Here is an 18,347-nt window from a genome sequence, read left to right as displayed (position 1 = left end):
AAAGAGTGGAGAGCTTTTGTTATTTGCAAAAAATAAATGCATTTCATTAATTTGAAATATAGTAAACTAAGCAAATATAAGATAACACAGGCACTTTAGAGTTTCATTGCCTTGAGGATAAATTCCAAATTCCTTAGCATTCAAACCCTGCATGTGTGAAGCCCTAAGGTGCATTCCAAATCAATGTTTCTCTGCTCCTTTATATCCATGTTCATCAAATATTTTTTTGCTCACTCATTTCCTAAAATATTTTTTTAAACTATATGTCCTTGAATATTTTTAAGCTTATTTTTGAAATATTTTTGGTATCAAAAGTTTGTTTTTTGCAAGGGACAGAATAGCTGACCCCACATATTATATATGTATTTTAAATATATTCTGTAGAATGCTCAAACTTTGTGGAGCCCTGCATTGAGCTTATCCAAATGACAGAACATGTTTGCCATATAACCTAATTCATCAGTAAACCCAGACTTACTCTCTATCAGAAAAATATTTGAATGTTTCATTTCAAATAAATATATTAATATTACCCCATGATAACTAACTTATTTTTGATTTATAATTCTAAGACAGAGGATTTTGCCATCCATATAACCTGGATGGATAGGCTTCTCCTTCAATTGTTCTTATCTAGCGACTAGTACTTTCTTCTCTCTACTTTTTTACATCTATCTGTCTACCTATCAATCTATCTATCTATCTTTTTACTTTTAATTCAGGTGCAATGTGTCCTCATACTCCCACTTTGTTTAGCCAGCCACTCATCCCCCATTTTCAACCTTTTATGTCCTGAGCAATATATTTTTTAATGGAAAAACAAAGGATTGATGACAGTTATCTGTTGCTTCTGAAAAATAATGTTTGGGGCTTCCCTGGTGGCGCAGTGGTTGAGAGTCCGCCTGCCGATGCAGGGGAAACGAGTTCGTGCCCCGGTCCGGGAAGATCCCACATGCCGCAGAGGGGCTAGGCCCGTGAGCCATGGCTGCTGAGCCTGCGTGTCCGGAGCCTGTGCTCCACAACGGGAGAGGCCACAACAGTGAGAGGCCCGCGTACCCCCAAAAAAAAAAAAAAAAAAAAATGGACGTGGTAATGGTAGAGAAGTTGGAAGAAAGAGAAGTAGCAGCTACAGGGTCATTCTTGGGCAGATCAAATTTAGGAACAAGTGCATTTGAAACTTGAGACTCAGGAAACAGATCTCCATGCATCAGTACCCCATGGATAGTCTTGAAACACCCACAGGGGTATGCTTGCCTGGGTTTGAGACTGTTACCTCACAGTATTCCTCAATCAAACCACTTTTTCCTGAAAAAAACTATGTCTTCTATAAACTATTTTCTTGCTCACAAATTATCTAATTCAGAATCAAAATCTCAAACATTCTTCTAAGTACAGCTCATATGCTTTCATATGGAAGCATACAAACTTGACCCATGGAGAGTTATTTAGTATGGAAGGCCCAATTGAAAGTAAAAATATTGTCACTAAGATTGCTCCCATACTCAGTTCTCAGGCCTGACCTCTAAGGACAAGGAACTACAAAATAAAAAATAATGTGCTTCCCTTTTGTTCTAGGTTTGCTATCTCGTTATCTCACATCTTTTCTGGAGGAAGAAATAAGTGTAGGGCTAAGTGTGTGTGTGTGTGTGTGTGTGTGTGTGTGTGTGTGTCTGTGTGTGTCTGTGTGTGTGTGTGTGTGTGTTTGGTAAAGAACGAGATGGGACACTACAGGTAATTGGTTTATGTGTTTGTTTATAAAAACAACTACATTTGAGGTAAGGAGGGAATCTTCACATCTTTGTAAGGCTTCTGCAGTGTGTGAGAGACAACACCTGTGACAGGACAATAGTATCATCTCTGGAAAAAATATACGGTAAGTAGAATTCCTTTTAGAACCTCCTACATTTTTTTAACTCCATGGATTACTGCATTTCTATAACCAAGCTCACCTACACTTATATATTTAGCAACATCAAACCATGTCCTAGCTTAATGAGGATTTCCTACCATGCTATTTTTTTCTCACAAGATTCATTGTGTTCAAATTATTCACATTCTTTCTTCTGTGGGTCTAGCCCAGAACACCATACACAGAAATAGAAATATGGATTTCCTGGAGAATATGTAAAAAAATTACTTTGGCAAATATGATGAACTGTTTTTAAAAAGTTTTTTAATTTGGTAATGAAAGATAATTTTTTCATTTTGGACAAGTAATAAGACACATTTTTTTTTTTTTTTTTTTGTGGCACACGGGCCTCTCACTGTCGTGGCCTGTCCCATTGCGGAGCATAGGCTCCGGATGCGCAGGCCTAGCGGCCATGGCTCACGGGCCTATCCGCTCCACGGCATGTGGGATCTTCCCAGACCGGGGCACGAACCCATGTTCCCTGCATCGGCAGGCGGACTCTCAACCACTGCTCCACCAGGGAAGCCCAGTAAGACACAGTTTTAATCAGTACTTAAAATGTATCTTCTGATAGCTCAAAGGTTTTAATTTTCCTTTCAAATAAAAATTTTCAATGGTCAAATGAGATTACCTATAGAGTTACCTAAGATATATTCTTCCTTTTACCTGGAATAATTTTTAATTTTATGAATTGTTTAAAAGTAATGAATCAGAATGGGGAATTTACGTTTGAGTCATAGTATTAAGACTTTTCTTTGCACAACTTGAGACAGCTAAATTGCCATATGCAAATGAAGACAATATCTCCACCTGTACAGCAGTATGAATTAAGGTAATATGTATAAAAATGCTTTGTAAATTGCAAAGTTTAATGTTCAGGATTATTAAACTAGAGTGAGTAGTTACATAGGTGGTTTCAGTGTTTTCATCTGTTGACACATGGTTGAGGGGCATCTATGAACCACTTAAAAAACCGTATATAATTATTTATTTTTATCCTTGTATTTAGATATTTTCCTCAGCTTTGAGTGGATTTTACCAAAGATGTCTGAATTTACAAACACTGAAAAGCACTTTGTTGCACAAATGTGTGTTATCTTTTCTGTATTCACTACTAGTGTTCCTTAACCAGCATGTACACATAACCTCAATAAAGAGGCTCAGATTAATTATTTGTAGATATTTGTTAAATATAACAGAAGCTTAAGTTCATCAAAACTGAGGAATGTAAATGGGTACAGCCACTTGGAGAACAGTATGGAGATTCCTTACAAAACTAAAAATAAAGCTACCATATGACCCTGCAATTCCACTCCTGGGCACATATCCATAGAAGACCATAATTTGAAAGGATACATGCACCCCAATATTCATTTCAGCACTATTTACGATAGCCAGGATATGGAAACAACCTAAATGTCCACTGATGGAAAAATGGATAAAGAAAATGTGGTACATATATACAATGGAATATTACTCAGCCATAAAAAGGAACAAAATAATGCCATTTGCAGTGATGTGGATGGACCCAGAGGTTATCATACTGAGTGAAGTAAGTCAGACAGAGAAAGATAAATATCATATGATATCACTTATATGTGGAATCTAAAAAAATGGTACAAATGAAGCTATTTACAAAACAGAAATTGAGTCAAACTTATGGTTACCAAGGGGGAAAAGGGGGGAGGGATAAATTGGGATTGACATATACACACTACTATATATATAAAATAGATAATTAATAAGAACTACTATTCTTATAGCACACAGGACTCTATTCAAAACTCTGTAATGACCTATATGGAATAGAATCTAAAATAAGAGTGGATGTATGTATATGTATAACTGACTCATTTTGCTCTACAGCAGAAACTAACACAACATTGTAAATCGACTATGCTCCAATAATAAAAAAGAATGAGGAACTTAAAGCCCTATTATTTCTAGTGCTGTCAGACTGTAAATATTTACAGTCATTAATTATTTAGAACAGCAGGTCTACAATTTACAGAGAGACAACTATAGAAGAAACTTTTGCAAAGACGAGGTGGATAGAACAAGAAGCAATGACTTGAGATGTGAGTTCTGGCTCACTTTTGAGTCCTCAGACCTTGGACACATCACTTAAATTACCTAAGTCTTGAGGTAAAGTATTGGCAAAATGGCAATAAAATTATCTGCTCTGTTCACCTCACAGGGTTGTTGCTTTGGCATTTAGATATCTTTTCATGGAATCCACTGAATATATTAAATGAGAGAAATAATAAAAATTACATTGATAGATATCTAAAAATATGGAAAAAACATTGATTTCTGACCAGACTATAGTCAAGCTAATAATAGAAGGATGGATTTTCAGACTTCATGTTACTTGACCCATCAGAAACAGTTCTTCACTCTATCAACTTGGAAACACTTTCTTCTCTTTCCTTTCAGGACACCATATACTCTTTTGGTTTTCTTACTACTTCACCCATCTCTCCTTCTTGGTCTGTGGTTGGTTCTTGCACTTCTTTCCAAACTCTTCAATAATGGAATGATGGATTATAGTGATTATAGATAGAATATTCAGTATTCTATCCACACTTACTGACATTCTTGTCTGATCTCATGTATTTAAATTAGATAGATAGATATAGATATTAATATTGATATAAAAATGTTTCTAATTTGTGTCTCGAGCTTATACCTCAACAGGAAATCTACACTTAGATAGCCACCTGCTAACTTGAAATGCCTGATCTTCTAGTAGACAAAATTCTCAGCTCCAAAATTGTACTCAAAAACTTCCCCCACTCCCTACTTTGCCCCAAATTGGCTAATGGTGACTACTCAGAACAAAAAACCTTGATACATATGTGATTCTCTCTTATTCTCACATCCCATTTGCAATGTGTTATCAAATCCTTATATTCTACTTTTAAAATATACTGTCTTTGATCATAATACTCATCACACAGTGAGGATTAAATATATGCAAAGGATGAAAAATATGCAAAGGACTTAGTATAATGTTTGGCTTTCATTAAAAATAATAAGCAATACTGTTTCTTGTGTTGGACTCTGTGGTAAAAGTTTTACCTCGTTTATGTCTTCTAATAAAAACCATAACACTCTAGTCCCTAAAAATATTAGGGGCTACTATGAACTTTTGCAGATGATAAAAGTAAGGCACAGAGAGGTAAAATCAGGTAACAAGTCACAACTGCTAAGTAACAAGAGCCAGGATTTGAAGCCAGGAATTGGACTTCAGAAATTTACTCTATGCTGAATGTTAGCTAGTGTTAAAAACCATTATCTGCCGAACAGCCACAAAAATGATTTGAAATATAATAGAAATGAAAAACTTTCAAGAAAATGGCCAGCTTACATTCACGACACCAAAAGGGAGAGTTTTTCTCCACAAGCACAAAGGTGAAGAGAAAAAGGAATGGAAAACCCATTCCCATACACAATATGAACCATAAAGTGATTGACAAGAAACTTGTAATGCTTATATGAAAAAGAATGTTAAGAAATGTTCCTGAGCAACACAAAGTAAGTTCTCAAAAGAAAAAAAAATCAGGAGAGAAGCCATATTTCTAGATAGAAAAATCTCAAAACTATAAAGATGTCAATTTTCTCAAATTAAATGCAACCATAATTAAGTTTCCAATTGGAATTTTTATGAAACTTGACAGCTGATTATTAAGTTCATTTGGAAGAGAAAATGCACAATAGTCAAAAGGTTTTGAAAAAGAGCAATAAAAAAGAACTTGCTGTAACAGTTCCTTAAAGTTACAGTTTGGTTTTAGTCCAAATATATCAATAGAACAGATAGAGGGGCCATAAATAAATCTTTGTACATTTAAGAATGTAGTATATGAGGAAAGTTGTACTACAAATCAGCGATGGGAAAATGGACTATTCAAATTATGGTATTGGGGGCTATTGGTCATGAAGGAAATAAAAAAGGAAGGAAGGAAGGAAGGAAGGAAGGAAGGAAGGAAGAAAGGAAGCTTTCTTCCATCGCTTGCATTACCGCCTGAGCTCTGCCTCCTGTCAGCATTATGATGATCTGTATAATTATTTCATTATATATTACAGTGTAATAATAGAAATAAAGTGCACAATAAATGTAATGCACTTGAATCATCCCGAAACCATCCCCCCTGCTACCCTGGTCCGTGGAAAAACTGTCTTCCACAAAACTGGGCTCTGGTGCCAAAAAGGTTGGGGACCATGCTATAGATAATAACTTACTTGTATTCAGAGGAAACATACAAAGTTTAAAATAATTAGAGAAATTATGATAGCTGTGGAGGACAAAGAAGATCCAACATAAGAATTATTGCTTTCTCTGAAAACCTTAACAAATGTAACTGAAAGATATTGAGTGATATAATATAGAAAAGGTTCCTGAAATGAAAGAAATGAAATGGCACAAATATATCAGACATCCAGGTAGAACGTGCCTGTCATCAACAGGAGAAAAATACCAGACTTTCCTGAGACTGTTTATGGCAATATTCAGTGCTGGAATTCCACAGAGCAATGAGCTAACAGGAAAAGAAGGGATGAACCATTAATAACATTCCAGAAAAGAATAAAGATAACAGTCAGACACCTTTCGCATGCAATATTTCAAGTATCAGCAAACAAACACACAAAGCTAATTAACAATGAAATACAAGAAAGGAAGGAATGATTTGAATAATGAACTCAGTCTTGGAGAATCCATAAAAAAAGGACTGGTGGTGAGAATGGCAGGCATCTGTATTGTGAGTTAAGACCAAAGTGCCAAGGCAATTAAATTTGCAGAACAGAATGTAAATATTATGAACTCTGACAAAGTTAAAATCATATAATTATCAAAAAAACCTGAAAATGAATACGGGTGAAGACAAACTGGAGGGAAGCTAATCACCCCAAATTGCACTGCAGGGAGTTAATGAAGACTGTCTGAAATGAAAACATGGAGCTAATGCATCCAGTTTCCTAATGGTTTTCATTGTCTTTTATTCTTAACCATAAAGGCAGTTTAAAAAAAATTTTTTTGTGGTAAAAAAATATTAAAGGTCAGCAATTCTTTCCAATTTATGTCAGTTTATGTTTCTTCTATTTAATTATGTATAATATACTAATTATAAATAGCAGGTACATGTCTCCCTATATATTTATCATTTTATTTGTGCAAATATATAATTATATAATTGTCATGATGTTCACCAGGTTTTTCCTTGAGTGTAAAGATTTTGGGATGATTTGTGTGTATGTGTGTGTTTTAACTTGAATAAGACATTACAGTAAATAATAAAGTTCATCAGTATTAAACATCTTAATGTGAAATAATAAGAAGAATGATAATAATAAAAAGATTATAGAAGCTTGCAGATATCTATTTGTGATTGGTTTGCATGGGAGAAAGAAACCTGCATAGAAGAGATTTGCCAAGGTAGCTGAAGGACACAGGGTCAGGAGATTTATCATGTTGTATAACCAGGGAAGAGATTTGCTGAACTTGCCTGGCTCCATGGCTTTGTGTCTGAATTCTATAAAGAAGAATTGAACACAGGAGATGAAAAACTGATTGTAACCAAGAACCCAGTTAGTATCACAGCTCTGAAGCCAAGTGAAATGACTGGAAGTGAAGAGAGGGTAGAACATTGCTCACAGCTCTGCTAACACAGGAATCCTAAAAAAAAATGTAGACTTCTTTGTTTTGTTGTGGAGTTACAGGAACTGGAATTATCTGGTAGCCGTTCCCCTGACACAATTATCAATCTGTCATGCAGGATGCTGGGATGAGGGGAAATAGTGAGGTACCACCTTAAATGAGGATCCTTAAACGGAAAAAAATATGAGAGGTATTCAGCTAATATCAGATGAAGTTGGATAATACTTAAGATAGTCCTAGAGAACTAATGATGCAATTTTTTTCTGGTAACAATCAGTGAAATATAGATAATCTAACCACCTGAGCACTCTGAATTCATGAAACCTTGAGAAATTTTCAATTACATTAAAAAACTGGTGATTGGGCTTCCCAGGTGGCGCAGAGGTTGAGAGTCCGCCTGCCGATGCAGGGGACACGGGTTCGTGCCCCGGTCCAGGAGGATCCCACATGCCACGGAGCGGCTGGGCCCGTGGGCCATGGCCGCTGGGCCTGCGCGTCCGGAGCCTGTGCTCCGCGGCGGGAGAGGCCACAACAGTGAGAGGCCCACGTACCGCAAAAAAAACAACAACAAAAAAACCCCAAAACAAACAAACAAACAAATCTGGTGATTACAAGTCCTAATTTCCTGATACTTCAAATATTTAACCTAAAGTTAGACCACATGCATTAAAGACCCATTCAGAACGTTATAATATATGCAAGGTCAAATCCCAAGTTCTTTGAATATTTTGTATCTAAAGAAAACTATATATTTAACTTCACAAATGTTCAGTGAGTACCTACTCTCTGAAAATAATGTTAATTTTGAAGATGTATTGAATTGTAAGATACTTTAAACATAGAATATGTTTCTCTGTGTGCTGATATGATCAACCACTTAAAACGTTTTTTTTTTTTTTTCTTTAAGCATGAATAAGAGAGTAAACTGCGTTGGATAATAATAGAATTTCAAATATCTATAGAAATTTGGTGGTGGAGACATCCAACTACCCTACAGTTAGCTTGTAGGGTAGAAACAGCCCATGGTTTAAGTTAAGAGGCTGGATGTGTGTGTCTGTGGGCAGCTGCATTTTCTGACCAATAGAAATGTATTACATTTCCATGTATAGGATTAAATAAATACCTATGTAACCAGAAAATAATTTTAAATAAGAAAATTCTTTATTTCAGAGTGGAATACTGGCTAAATAGAAAGAAGGCAATCCACTGGCATTAGCGCAGGAAAACACACACACAAACACACACACAAATCAAAACTGCAGGAAAAAAATATGCACAAATCAAAATTGTTTGTACACTACTATTTTTCTCAGCTTAATTGAATCTTTGTAAGTATCTGTTGAATTTAATAGATTTTCTTATTTTGCCTACAGGAATTTTGACATTTTACCATAAAAACATTTGAATACATGAAAATGTGTGGAAAGACTGAACTAAGTGGAATTAAAAAAATAATGTAAAACCTCATCTCTACTAGTATTACTGAATTTGTTGTGTTCTTTCTTAACCTAAGAATCACGTATTTTGATAAGTTTCTACCAAACTCACTTTATTAATGAGAAAACTAAGGCTCAGGAACATTGTGGCTGGCTTTTTGAAACAGTGAATAAACTTCACGGCAGAGAAAAAACAACTGCATTCATTCATGGACAAGAGAATCCTAATATGGGGACTGCTTATAAAAGATATATTTTTCTTTAAGTATTTATTTTTTTGTGGTATGTGGGTAGAGACATTTCCACGGAATAAATGAGTCTCCTTCTTTTTCTGTTCTCAAACCAGTCCTCCCGTCTGACTGCTGATGGAACATGCTGCCACCTGCCTGGGCTGTATCATGCTTCGCAGTTACTGAGAGGCAAATGATAACGAGAGGAGAAGCGACAGGACTGGGGATGTGAAAGGGAGCATATAGATTTCTATCAATATGGTGAGTTTTAGAAACGCTTGTGAACAGGCTTCCCTGGTGGCGCAGTGGTTGAGAGTCCGCCTGCCGATGCAGGGAACACGGGTTCGTGCCCCAGTCCGGGAAGATCCCACATGCCGCGGAGCAGCTGGGCCCGTGAGCCATGGCCGCTGAGCCTGCGTGTCCGGAGCCTGTGCTCCGCAACGGGAGAGGCCACAACAGTGAGAGGCCCGCGCACCGTAAAAAAAAAAAAAAAAAAAAAAAAAAAAGAAATGCTTGTGAACTTTCCCAGAGATAAAGGTTAGAAAGCCCATCTGCCACCACCTCACATTTTAATGCTATATCGTCAGTGAATTCTTTCTTATTTGGTCCATAGTTGGAGTCAACATACATCCCCGTTTCCCAGGAGTATCCTCGTTTACATCTGTTGCTTGCCCTAAAAAATGTTCCTACTAGGAAGGTAAATTCTATGACCCTCCTGCTGGCAGAGGGCTTCACAATCCTTCTCTAAACTGTACTTGCAGGAAGCTGCTCCAAATTGGTCTAAAATGGCTTTGAAGATAAATCTTTTTTTTTTTTTGCCATCCCAGACTTATCAATAGGATATATTTTCAAAGAAGTTCCTGCCTATGATGACTCTCACCTTTGTCCTATGTTAAGTACTGTTTTTATTTCCAAGTATGAGTTTTCATTTCTTTAAATATGAAACTGTTTAGTGGTGCCAAACACAAGAAGGAACCAGAAAATAACAGAGTGGTGATAACTTCCAATCAAAGGGAAGATGCTAACATGTGTAAGCATGCTATATTTTTTCAGTTTTCCTAACAATCAAATCAAATAAAAACACCAAACAAACTTTTTATTTTAAGTTTAATTAGTTTTGGTAGTTTAATCAGTAAGGTCAGGTGTTCATACATGTGTCTATTGTATTATTTATTCTCTGACCAAAATCCAGAAAGTAATATTAATAAAAAATTTCCAGTACCCAGAGTAGCAGTCAATAGAGTATATTAGGAAGCTCTGCAAGTTCACACATAACAAAATAAAATTTAAACTTAATATAATTATCCTAATTAAAATTTTTATGAAAAGGAATCCTTTGTTCTGGGTTCACTTTGATATTTAAGGGAAAAATAGCCTCGAAGCAAATTATAAAATTTTGGCTTACTATGCAACTCACTTGCTAAAATATTGCTAATATTAAAACATTCTAGTCTAAAATACACTTTCATATTTATGAAATAAGGTTAGTAATCTTTCCACATTTTATATAAAAATCTTTCTAATTATTCTGTTTTACTAAATTTATTTCCACACATACACACATATCCCAGGGAAAAGCCTATTACATTTGAAAGAGTCTAGTGAGATTCTGATGTACCAAAGATACTACCTTCTGAGAAATAACACACTTAAGCCAAAATGAACAATGTCTAAGCTATAATGCTTTGATTTTTAGCATGCTGCTAGGTGATAAAACACACATAGCACACACACATACACACATACATTTGAAAGAATAAATATTCTTACTGGTTTTAAATAATGTACATCCAGAAATAAAGTTAATTTCTGTACTAAGACCTTTTGTCACCTCTTTTAGAAAATGCATGTCCGTTAAAGCTGAAAAGATGTAAAATACATTGAATTAATATCATTTATTCAAGTCAAGGTTCTTGCAGAAATTACTCAAAATATGTTAAATGCCCCTTTTGGAATTAATATAACTGGATTTTTAAGGTCCATCCATTGAAAACAGAAGGGCATATTTTATAGACTAACAAAAGCAACACTGCAGTTTAATTGGAAATGGCTCTCTAATTTGTCGGTTTGAAATTAACTTCTCCACTGGTTTTTCAATTGTTTCATTGTTTTGATTTCTTCAAATAAGTCTTTAGCTTAAAATAACTAAATGCATACTGAAGAGATAAGAGGTATCTGTCCTCCTATTTTAAGCTAAAACATAACCTCTAAATTATCTTTCACAGTAAGCCAAAGCCAATAGCATCACATACCTTTCGGGAATGAATTTCTTTCACATACAATGGAAGTAGAAACTCAGATATACCTTCAAGTCGGATTCCCTTCTTGGTGACTCTCAGATTTCCCATACCATCCTACAAGCAATGAAATATAGTTCACTTTTAGGTTAATTAGAGAATGAATAACTGGCCATAATTTTCTTAGGCCTAAGTTGAGAAAACAGTAAGCTCAAATCAGCGATGATTTAAGGAAAATGAGAGGTTGAATCTACTTAATGAATGATTGCATCAGTTTGCATGCATATGGTGGGCTCTGTTTAAAATGAACGGGGAAAGAGGAGTATAAAGGACCTAGTATCTCTTTCAAGTTCTAACAGAGACTGGGACTCATCTGTGAATAAATCCTGTACTTTCTTCATGCATCAATCCTTTTAACTATTTATTAGGTAAAATGATACTTACTACCTGATTATTGAAAACAACTCTGCAGAGAGATCTAGTATTATTTTTACATGACAGTTATACACATATTTTTACTACAATCAAATAGTCACATTTGTACAAGCAATAAATGATTGACTAGTGTAAGTAAGAATGGTGTCCCAGTGTTTTAACCATGGGTTAATCATACATCCTTTTCTTTAGAAAATAATACTCTATGAGGAGGGTAAAACAGTACACAAATAATATTTATGAGATGAAAAGTAAAAATAGTAAAAACATGGGAATTAAAGAAAGGAGAATTCACATCTGGTTGGAGAGTAAACCATTTCTCATGGAAGATACTGACTACGATAAAGGCCTTAAGAATACGGAGTTTCAACAGAAGATGTCCCTAGAGGGAGGAACAAAATGACCATTCTGGTCGCAATTAGGAAATAGCATGCCATCCAAACTGGCTAATGGAATATTGTGAGCAAAAACAACTGGGAGTATGTTTTGAGGCCAGAGAAAGAAAAGCCATGAATGCAAACTAAGGGGTCTGTATGTACCACAGCATCCAAGAGAAGGAATGCAAGAAGTTCTCAAATAGCTCAGTGGCTGGAAATGATCAGAGTTACACTTCAAGATGAAGCTGGCAGAAGTACTCTGTGGAGCTATCTGACAGAGTATCAATAATAATGCACACCTTGGTAATAAGTGTGAGAAGTGTGGTGGAAGAACAACCTTCGAGACCTGGTGACTAATTTTATCTGGAGATACTGAAAAGAGGGCCATTTATGACTGACCCAAGGTTTCACAACTATGACTATGTAAGGACATGTAGTGATTTTTACACTTGGACTAGTAAAATTTATAGGCTCAATGGAAAAAATAAGTTCAGCTTTGAACTTTCCAACTTTGGACTTTCTAACTACTTCCAGTAGCAACACTGGAAGAAAGAATTTTATCCATCAACCAACACATCTGTAGAAAGCAGGCTGGGTTGTGACAGTTGCTTAAGTGTCGCTCGAATCTATCATGATGGATGAGCAAGTCCTGTGTGGAAAAAATGTATATAAAACCAAAGAGGGACTCCTAGATAATGCCTAGGTCTGTGGCTTGGAAAGACGTCTCTTCTACCTCCTGGGAGGCTGGGATTAGTAGAAGAGGAAAGGCAAGAGATTATGAGAGCTATAGCCTCAACCCTCTGCTCTGACCTCAAAAGAAAGCCAAGGTAGTAGAACAATGAATAGAATTTTGAGGAAGAACTGAAGAACTTTTCTTTTTAAACTCAGACAAAGAAAAGGACTAAGAAGACCGAGAGAAATATTTTGAGGTGGTGAGATCTGTCTTTTCATGGAAGGAGAAAGGAATTGATCCTGGCTGAACTGAATTTGGGATGAGACAGAGGAATTCACTTCTTGAGCTTGAACTTCTTATCAGCTTAAACTTAAAGCTGACACTGGGAATGCCTAAAATTTTTTAAAAATAAGAAAATTTCAAGCATCCCTGAGACAAATTCTGATGGGAAAATAGGCCTACTTTTGTTTCTCTCAGACAGAGCTAGTTTATACCAGTTTTATAATATCCTCTCTCACTTTTGAAACTGAAGTGTCTCTGATATAGACATTAATTACAGGGTTGCTCATTCACTGGCTCTCATTAGTTTTGCACCATTATGCAACAGAAACAGGCAGAATTAACAGTGAGATTCAAAACTGAGGGTTTACTAGACAGGAGTGGCAGAAAGTCATAGGAACGTGGTGTTCTAAAGTAACAAAAAAATGATGTCCCTTAAAAGGCTATTATTTTTTTCTTGTTGGATAGAGACATGTAAAGCCAGAACAGCTGTGTCCAGCTGCAAAAATAGCACAGGGTAAAGAATAGCAACAGATGATAAATTAATCATCAAGTTCAATAGGAGTTAGAAAAATACGAGAAATGCTAAGACAGATTTATCATCAGAAAATGGAAACTCAGATTTTGAGATCTTGAAGGTGAGAACATTTCCGGACATGAGGTCCAGAGAACACCTGAGGAGTGGCTGCAGATGTAGACTGGAGACAGAACCCTGTACATTTCACAGAGTCTAGAATAATAGTACATGTAAAGTGATGTGTGGCTTTAAAATATTATTTTGTTTCAGAGAGATTTTCTTGGCTAAATCTCACACACTGACTGTCCATGTATATTCTCAAATGCCTGCGTAAAGGAAATGTTCTAAAGTGCTCTCCATGGAGTTGCTTTGCAAGTGTTTAAGGCAAATGTTAGACTATCTCAAGTAAATAGAAACAAATTCTATCATGAATGTAACTCCCAGTTCAATATTAATCTTAAAAAATGTTTTTATAAGATGGCTAAAAATAAAAGAATTGGACATCCAAAGTTAAGTGTGATATTACCTATGCTATATGCATATTCAATTTTGGAAAGTTTTGATTCTTAAGCTCAGTGTTTTCTTCTTATATTTTCTATATAACATAAAATGTGGGGCTTCCCGGGTGGCGCAGTGGTTGAGAGTCCGCCTGCCGATGCAGGGGACACGGGTTCATGCCCCAGTCCGGGAAGATCCCATATGTCGCGCAGAGCGGCTAGGCTCGTGAGCCATGGCCGCTGAGCCTGCGTGTCCGGAGCCTGTGCTCCGCAACGGGAGAGGCCACAACAGTGAGAGGCCCGCGTACCGCAAAAAAAAATGTGGCGGCAGATATATACTTATATTCCATTTATTTAATCAAAAAAATGTTTTTAACATCTTTATTGGAGTATAATTGCTTTACAATGGTGTGTTACTTTCTGATTTATAACAAAATGAATCAGATATACATAAACATACATCCCCATATCTCTTCCCTCTTGCATCTCCCGCCCTCCCACCCTCCCTATACCACCCCTCTAGGTGGTCACAAAGCACCAAGCTGATCTCCCTGTGCTATGCAGCTGCTTCCCACTAGCTATCTATTTTACATTTGGTAGTGTATATATGTCCATGCCACTCTCTCACTTTGTCCCAGTTCACCCTTCCCCCTCCCCGTATCCTCAAGTCCATTCTCTAGTAGGTCTGCGTCTTTATTCCTGTCTTGCCCCTAGGTTCTTCATGACCTTTTTCTTTTAGATTCCATATATATGGGTTAGCATAGGTATTTGTCTTTCTCTTTCTGAACTTACTTCACTCTGTGTGACAGACTCTAGGTCCATCCACCTCACTACAAATAACTCAATTTCGTTTGTTTTTATGGCTGAGTAGTATTCCATTGCATATATGTGCCACATCTTCTTTATCCATTCATCTGATGGACACTTAGGTTGCTTCCATGTCCTGGCTATTGTAAATAGAGCGGCAATGAACATTGTGGTACATGACTTTTTTTTTGCGGTATGCCGGCCTCTCACTGTTGTGGCCTCTCCTGTTGCAGAGCACAGGCTCCAGAAGTGCAGGCTCAGTGGCCATGGCTCACGGGCCCAGCCACTCTGCGGCATGCAGGATCCTCCTGCACCGGGGCATGAACCCACGTCCCCTGCATCGGCAGGCAGACTCTCAACCACTGAGACACCAGGGAAGCCCTACATGACTCTTTTTGAATTACGGTTTTCTCAGGGTATATGCCCAGTAGTGGGACTGTTAGTTTGTATGGTAGTTCTATTTTTATTTAGTTAAGGAACCGCCATACTGTTCTCCATAGCAGCTGTATCAATTTACAATCCTACTAACAGTGCAAGAGGGTTCCCTTTTCTCCACACCCTCTCCAGCATTTGTTATTTGTAGATTTTTTGATGATGGCCATTCTGACTGGTGTGATGTGATACCTCATTGTAGTTTTGATTTGCATTTCTCTAATGATTAGTGATGTTGAGCATTCTTTCATATGTTTGTTGCAATCTGTATATGTTCTTTGGAGAAATGTCTGTTTAGGTTTTCTGCCCATTTTTGGCTTGGGTTGTTTGTTTTTTTTTGATATTGAGCTGCATGAGCTGCTTGTAAATTTTGGCGATTAATCCTTTGTCAGTTGCTTCACTGGCAAATATTTTCTCCAACTCTGAGGGTTGTCTTTTCGTCTTGTTTATGGTTTGCTTTGCTGTACAAAAGCTTTTAAGTTTCATTAAGTCCCATTTGTTTCTTTTTGTTTTTACTTCCATTTCTCTAGGAGGCGGGTCAAAAAGGATCTTGCTGTGATTTATGTCAAAGAGTGCTCTGCCAATGTTTTCTGCTATGAGTTTGATAGTCTCTGGCCTTACATTTAGGTCTTGAATACATTTTGAGTTTATTTTTGTGTATGGTGTTAGGGAGTGTTCTAATTTCATTCTTTTACATGTAGCTATCCAGTTTTCCCAGCACTACTTATTGAAAAAGCTGTCTTTTCTCCACTGTATATTCTTAGCTGCTTTATCAAAGATAAGGTGACCTTATGTACGTGGGTTTATCTCTGGGCTTTCTTTCCTGTTCCATTGATCTATATTTCTGTTTTTGTGCCAGTACCATACTGTCTTGACTACTGAAGCATTGTAGTATAGTCTGAAGTCAGGGAGCCTGATTACTCCAGCTCTGTTTTTCTTTCTCAAGATTGCTTTGGCTATTCGGGGTCTTTTGTGTTTCCATACAAATTGTGAAATTATTTGTTCTAGTTCTTTGAAAAATGCCAGTGGTAGTCTGATAGGGTTTGCATTGAATCTGTAGATTGCTTTGGGTAGTAGAGTCATTTTCACAATGTTTATTCTTCCAATCCAAGAACATGCTATATCTCTCCATCTGTTTGTATCATCTTTTCTTTCACCAGTGTCTTATAATTTTCTGCAAACAGGTCTTTTGTTTCCTTAGGTAGGTTTATTCCTAGATATTATATTCTTTTTGTTGCAATGGTAAATGGGACTGTTTCCATACCTTCACTGTCAGATTTTTCGTCATTAGTGTATAGGAATGCAAGAGATTTCTGTGCATTAATTTTGTATCCTGCTACTTTACCAAATTCATTGATTAGCTCTAGTAGATTTCTGGTAGCATCTTTCAGATTCTCTATGTATAGTATCATGTCGTCTGCAAACAGTGACAGCTCTACTTCTTCTTTTCCCATTTGGATTCCTTTTATTTCCTTTTCTTCTCTGATTGCTGTGCCTAAAACTTCCAAAACTATGTTGAATAATAGTGGTGAGAGTGGGCAACTTTTCTTGTTCCTGATCTTAGTGGAAATGGTTTCAGTTTTTCACGATTGAGAACGATGTTGGCTGTGGGTTTGTCATATATGGCCTTTATTATGCTGAGGTAAGTTCCCTCTATGCCTACTTTCTGGAGGTTTTTTTTTTTTTAATCATAAATTGGTGTTGAATTTTGTCAAAAGCTTTCTCTGCATCTATTGAGATGATCATATGGTTTTTCTCCTTCAATTTTTTAATATGGTGTATCACATTGATTGATTTGCATATATCGAAGAATCCTTGCATTCCTGGTAAAACTCTCACTTGATCATGGTTTATGATCCTTTTAAAGTATTGCTAGATTCTGTTGCTAGTATTTTGTTGAGGATTTTTGCATCTATGTTCATCAGTGATATTGGCCTGTAGTTTTCTTTCTTTGTGACATCTTTGCCTGGTTTTGGTATCAGGGTGATGGTGGGCTTGTAAAATGAGTTTGGGAGTGTTCCTCCCACTACTATATTTTGGAAGAGTTTGAGGAGAATAGGTGTTAACTCTTCTTTAAATGTTTGATGGAATTCGCCTGTGAAGCCATCTGGTCCCAGGCCTTTGTTTGTTGGAAATTTTAAATCACAGTTTCAATTACAGTGCTTGTGATTGGTCTCCTCATATTCTCTATTTTTTCCTGGTTCAGTCTTGGAAGGTTGTGCATTTCTAAGAATTTGTCCATTTCTTCCAGGTTGTCCATTTTATTGGCATATAGTTGCTTTTAGTAATCTCTCACGATCCTTTGTATTTCTGCAGGGTAAGTTATTACTTCTCCTTTTTCATTTCTAATTCTATTGATTTGAATCTTCTTGCTTTTTTTCTTGATGAGTCTGGCTAATGCCTTATCAATTTTGTTTATCTTCTCAAACCAGCTTTTAGTTTTATTGATCTTTGCTATCATGTCCTTCATTTCTTTTTCATTTATTTTTGATCTGATCTTTATGATTACTTTCCATCTGCTAACTTTGGGGTTTTTTTGTTGTTCTTTCTCTAATTGCTTTAGGTGTAAGGTTAGGTTGTTTATTTGAGATTTTTCTTGTTTTTTAAGGTAGGATTGTATTGCTATAAACTCCCTTTTAGAACTGCTTTTGCTGCATCCCATAGATTTTGGGTTGTCATGTATTCATTGTCTTTTTTTTCCAGGCATTTTTTGATTTCCTCATTGATTTCTTCAGTGATCTCTTGGTTATTAAGTCGTGTACTGTTTAGCCTCCATGTGTTTGTATTTTTTACAGACTTTTTCCTGTAATTGATATCTAGTCTCATAGAGTTGAGGTCGGAAAAGATACTTGATATGATTTC

The 18,347-nt window shown here is 36.4% G+C and overlaps 1 protein-coding gene across 1 annotated transcript in view; it reads right to left on the bottom strand.

The window, feature by feature from the left end:
* The window catches only part of SGCZ (sarcoglycan zeta), a 921,190-nt gene that overhangs the window by 153,627 nt on the left and 749,216 nt on the right, over window positions 1-18,347 (bottom strand). Inside the window, exon 3 of the mRNA XM_007450764.1 lies at window positions 11,484-11,585. Within this exon, the coding sequence (XP_007450826.1) occupies window positions 11,484-11,585 (102 nt within the window). The remainder of the gene's footprint in view (window positions 1-11,483; window positions 11,586-18,347) is intronic.

Source organism: Lipotes vexillifer, unplaced genomic scaffold, assembly GCF_000442215.2.
Source record: "Lipotes vexillifer unplaced genomic scaffold, Lipotes_vexillifer_v1.1 scaffold619, whole genome shotgun sequence".
Classification (NCBI taxonomy): domain Eukaryota; kingdom Metazoa; phylum Chordata; class Mammalia; order Artiodactyla; family Lipotidae; genus Lipotes; species Lipotes vexillifer.
This window is presented reverse-complemented; position numbering and strand designations above follow the sequence as displayed.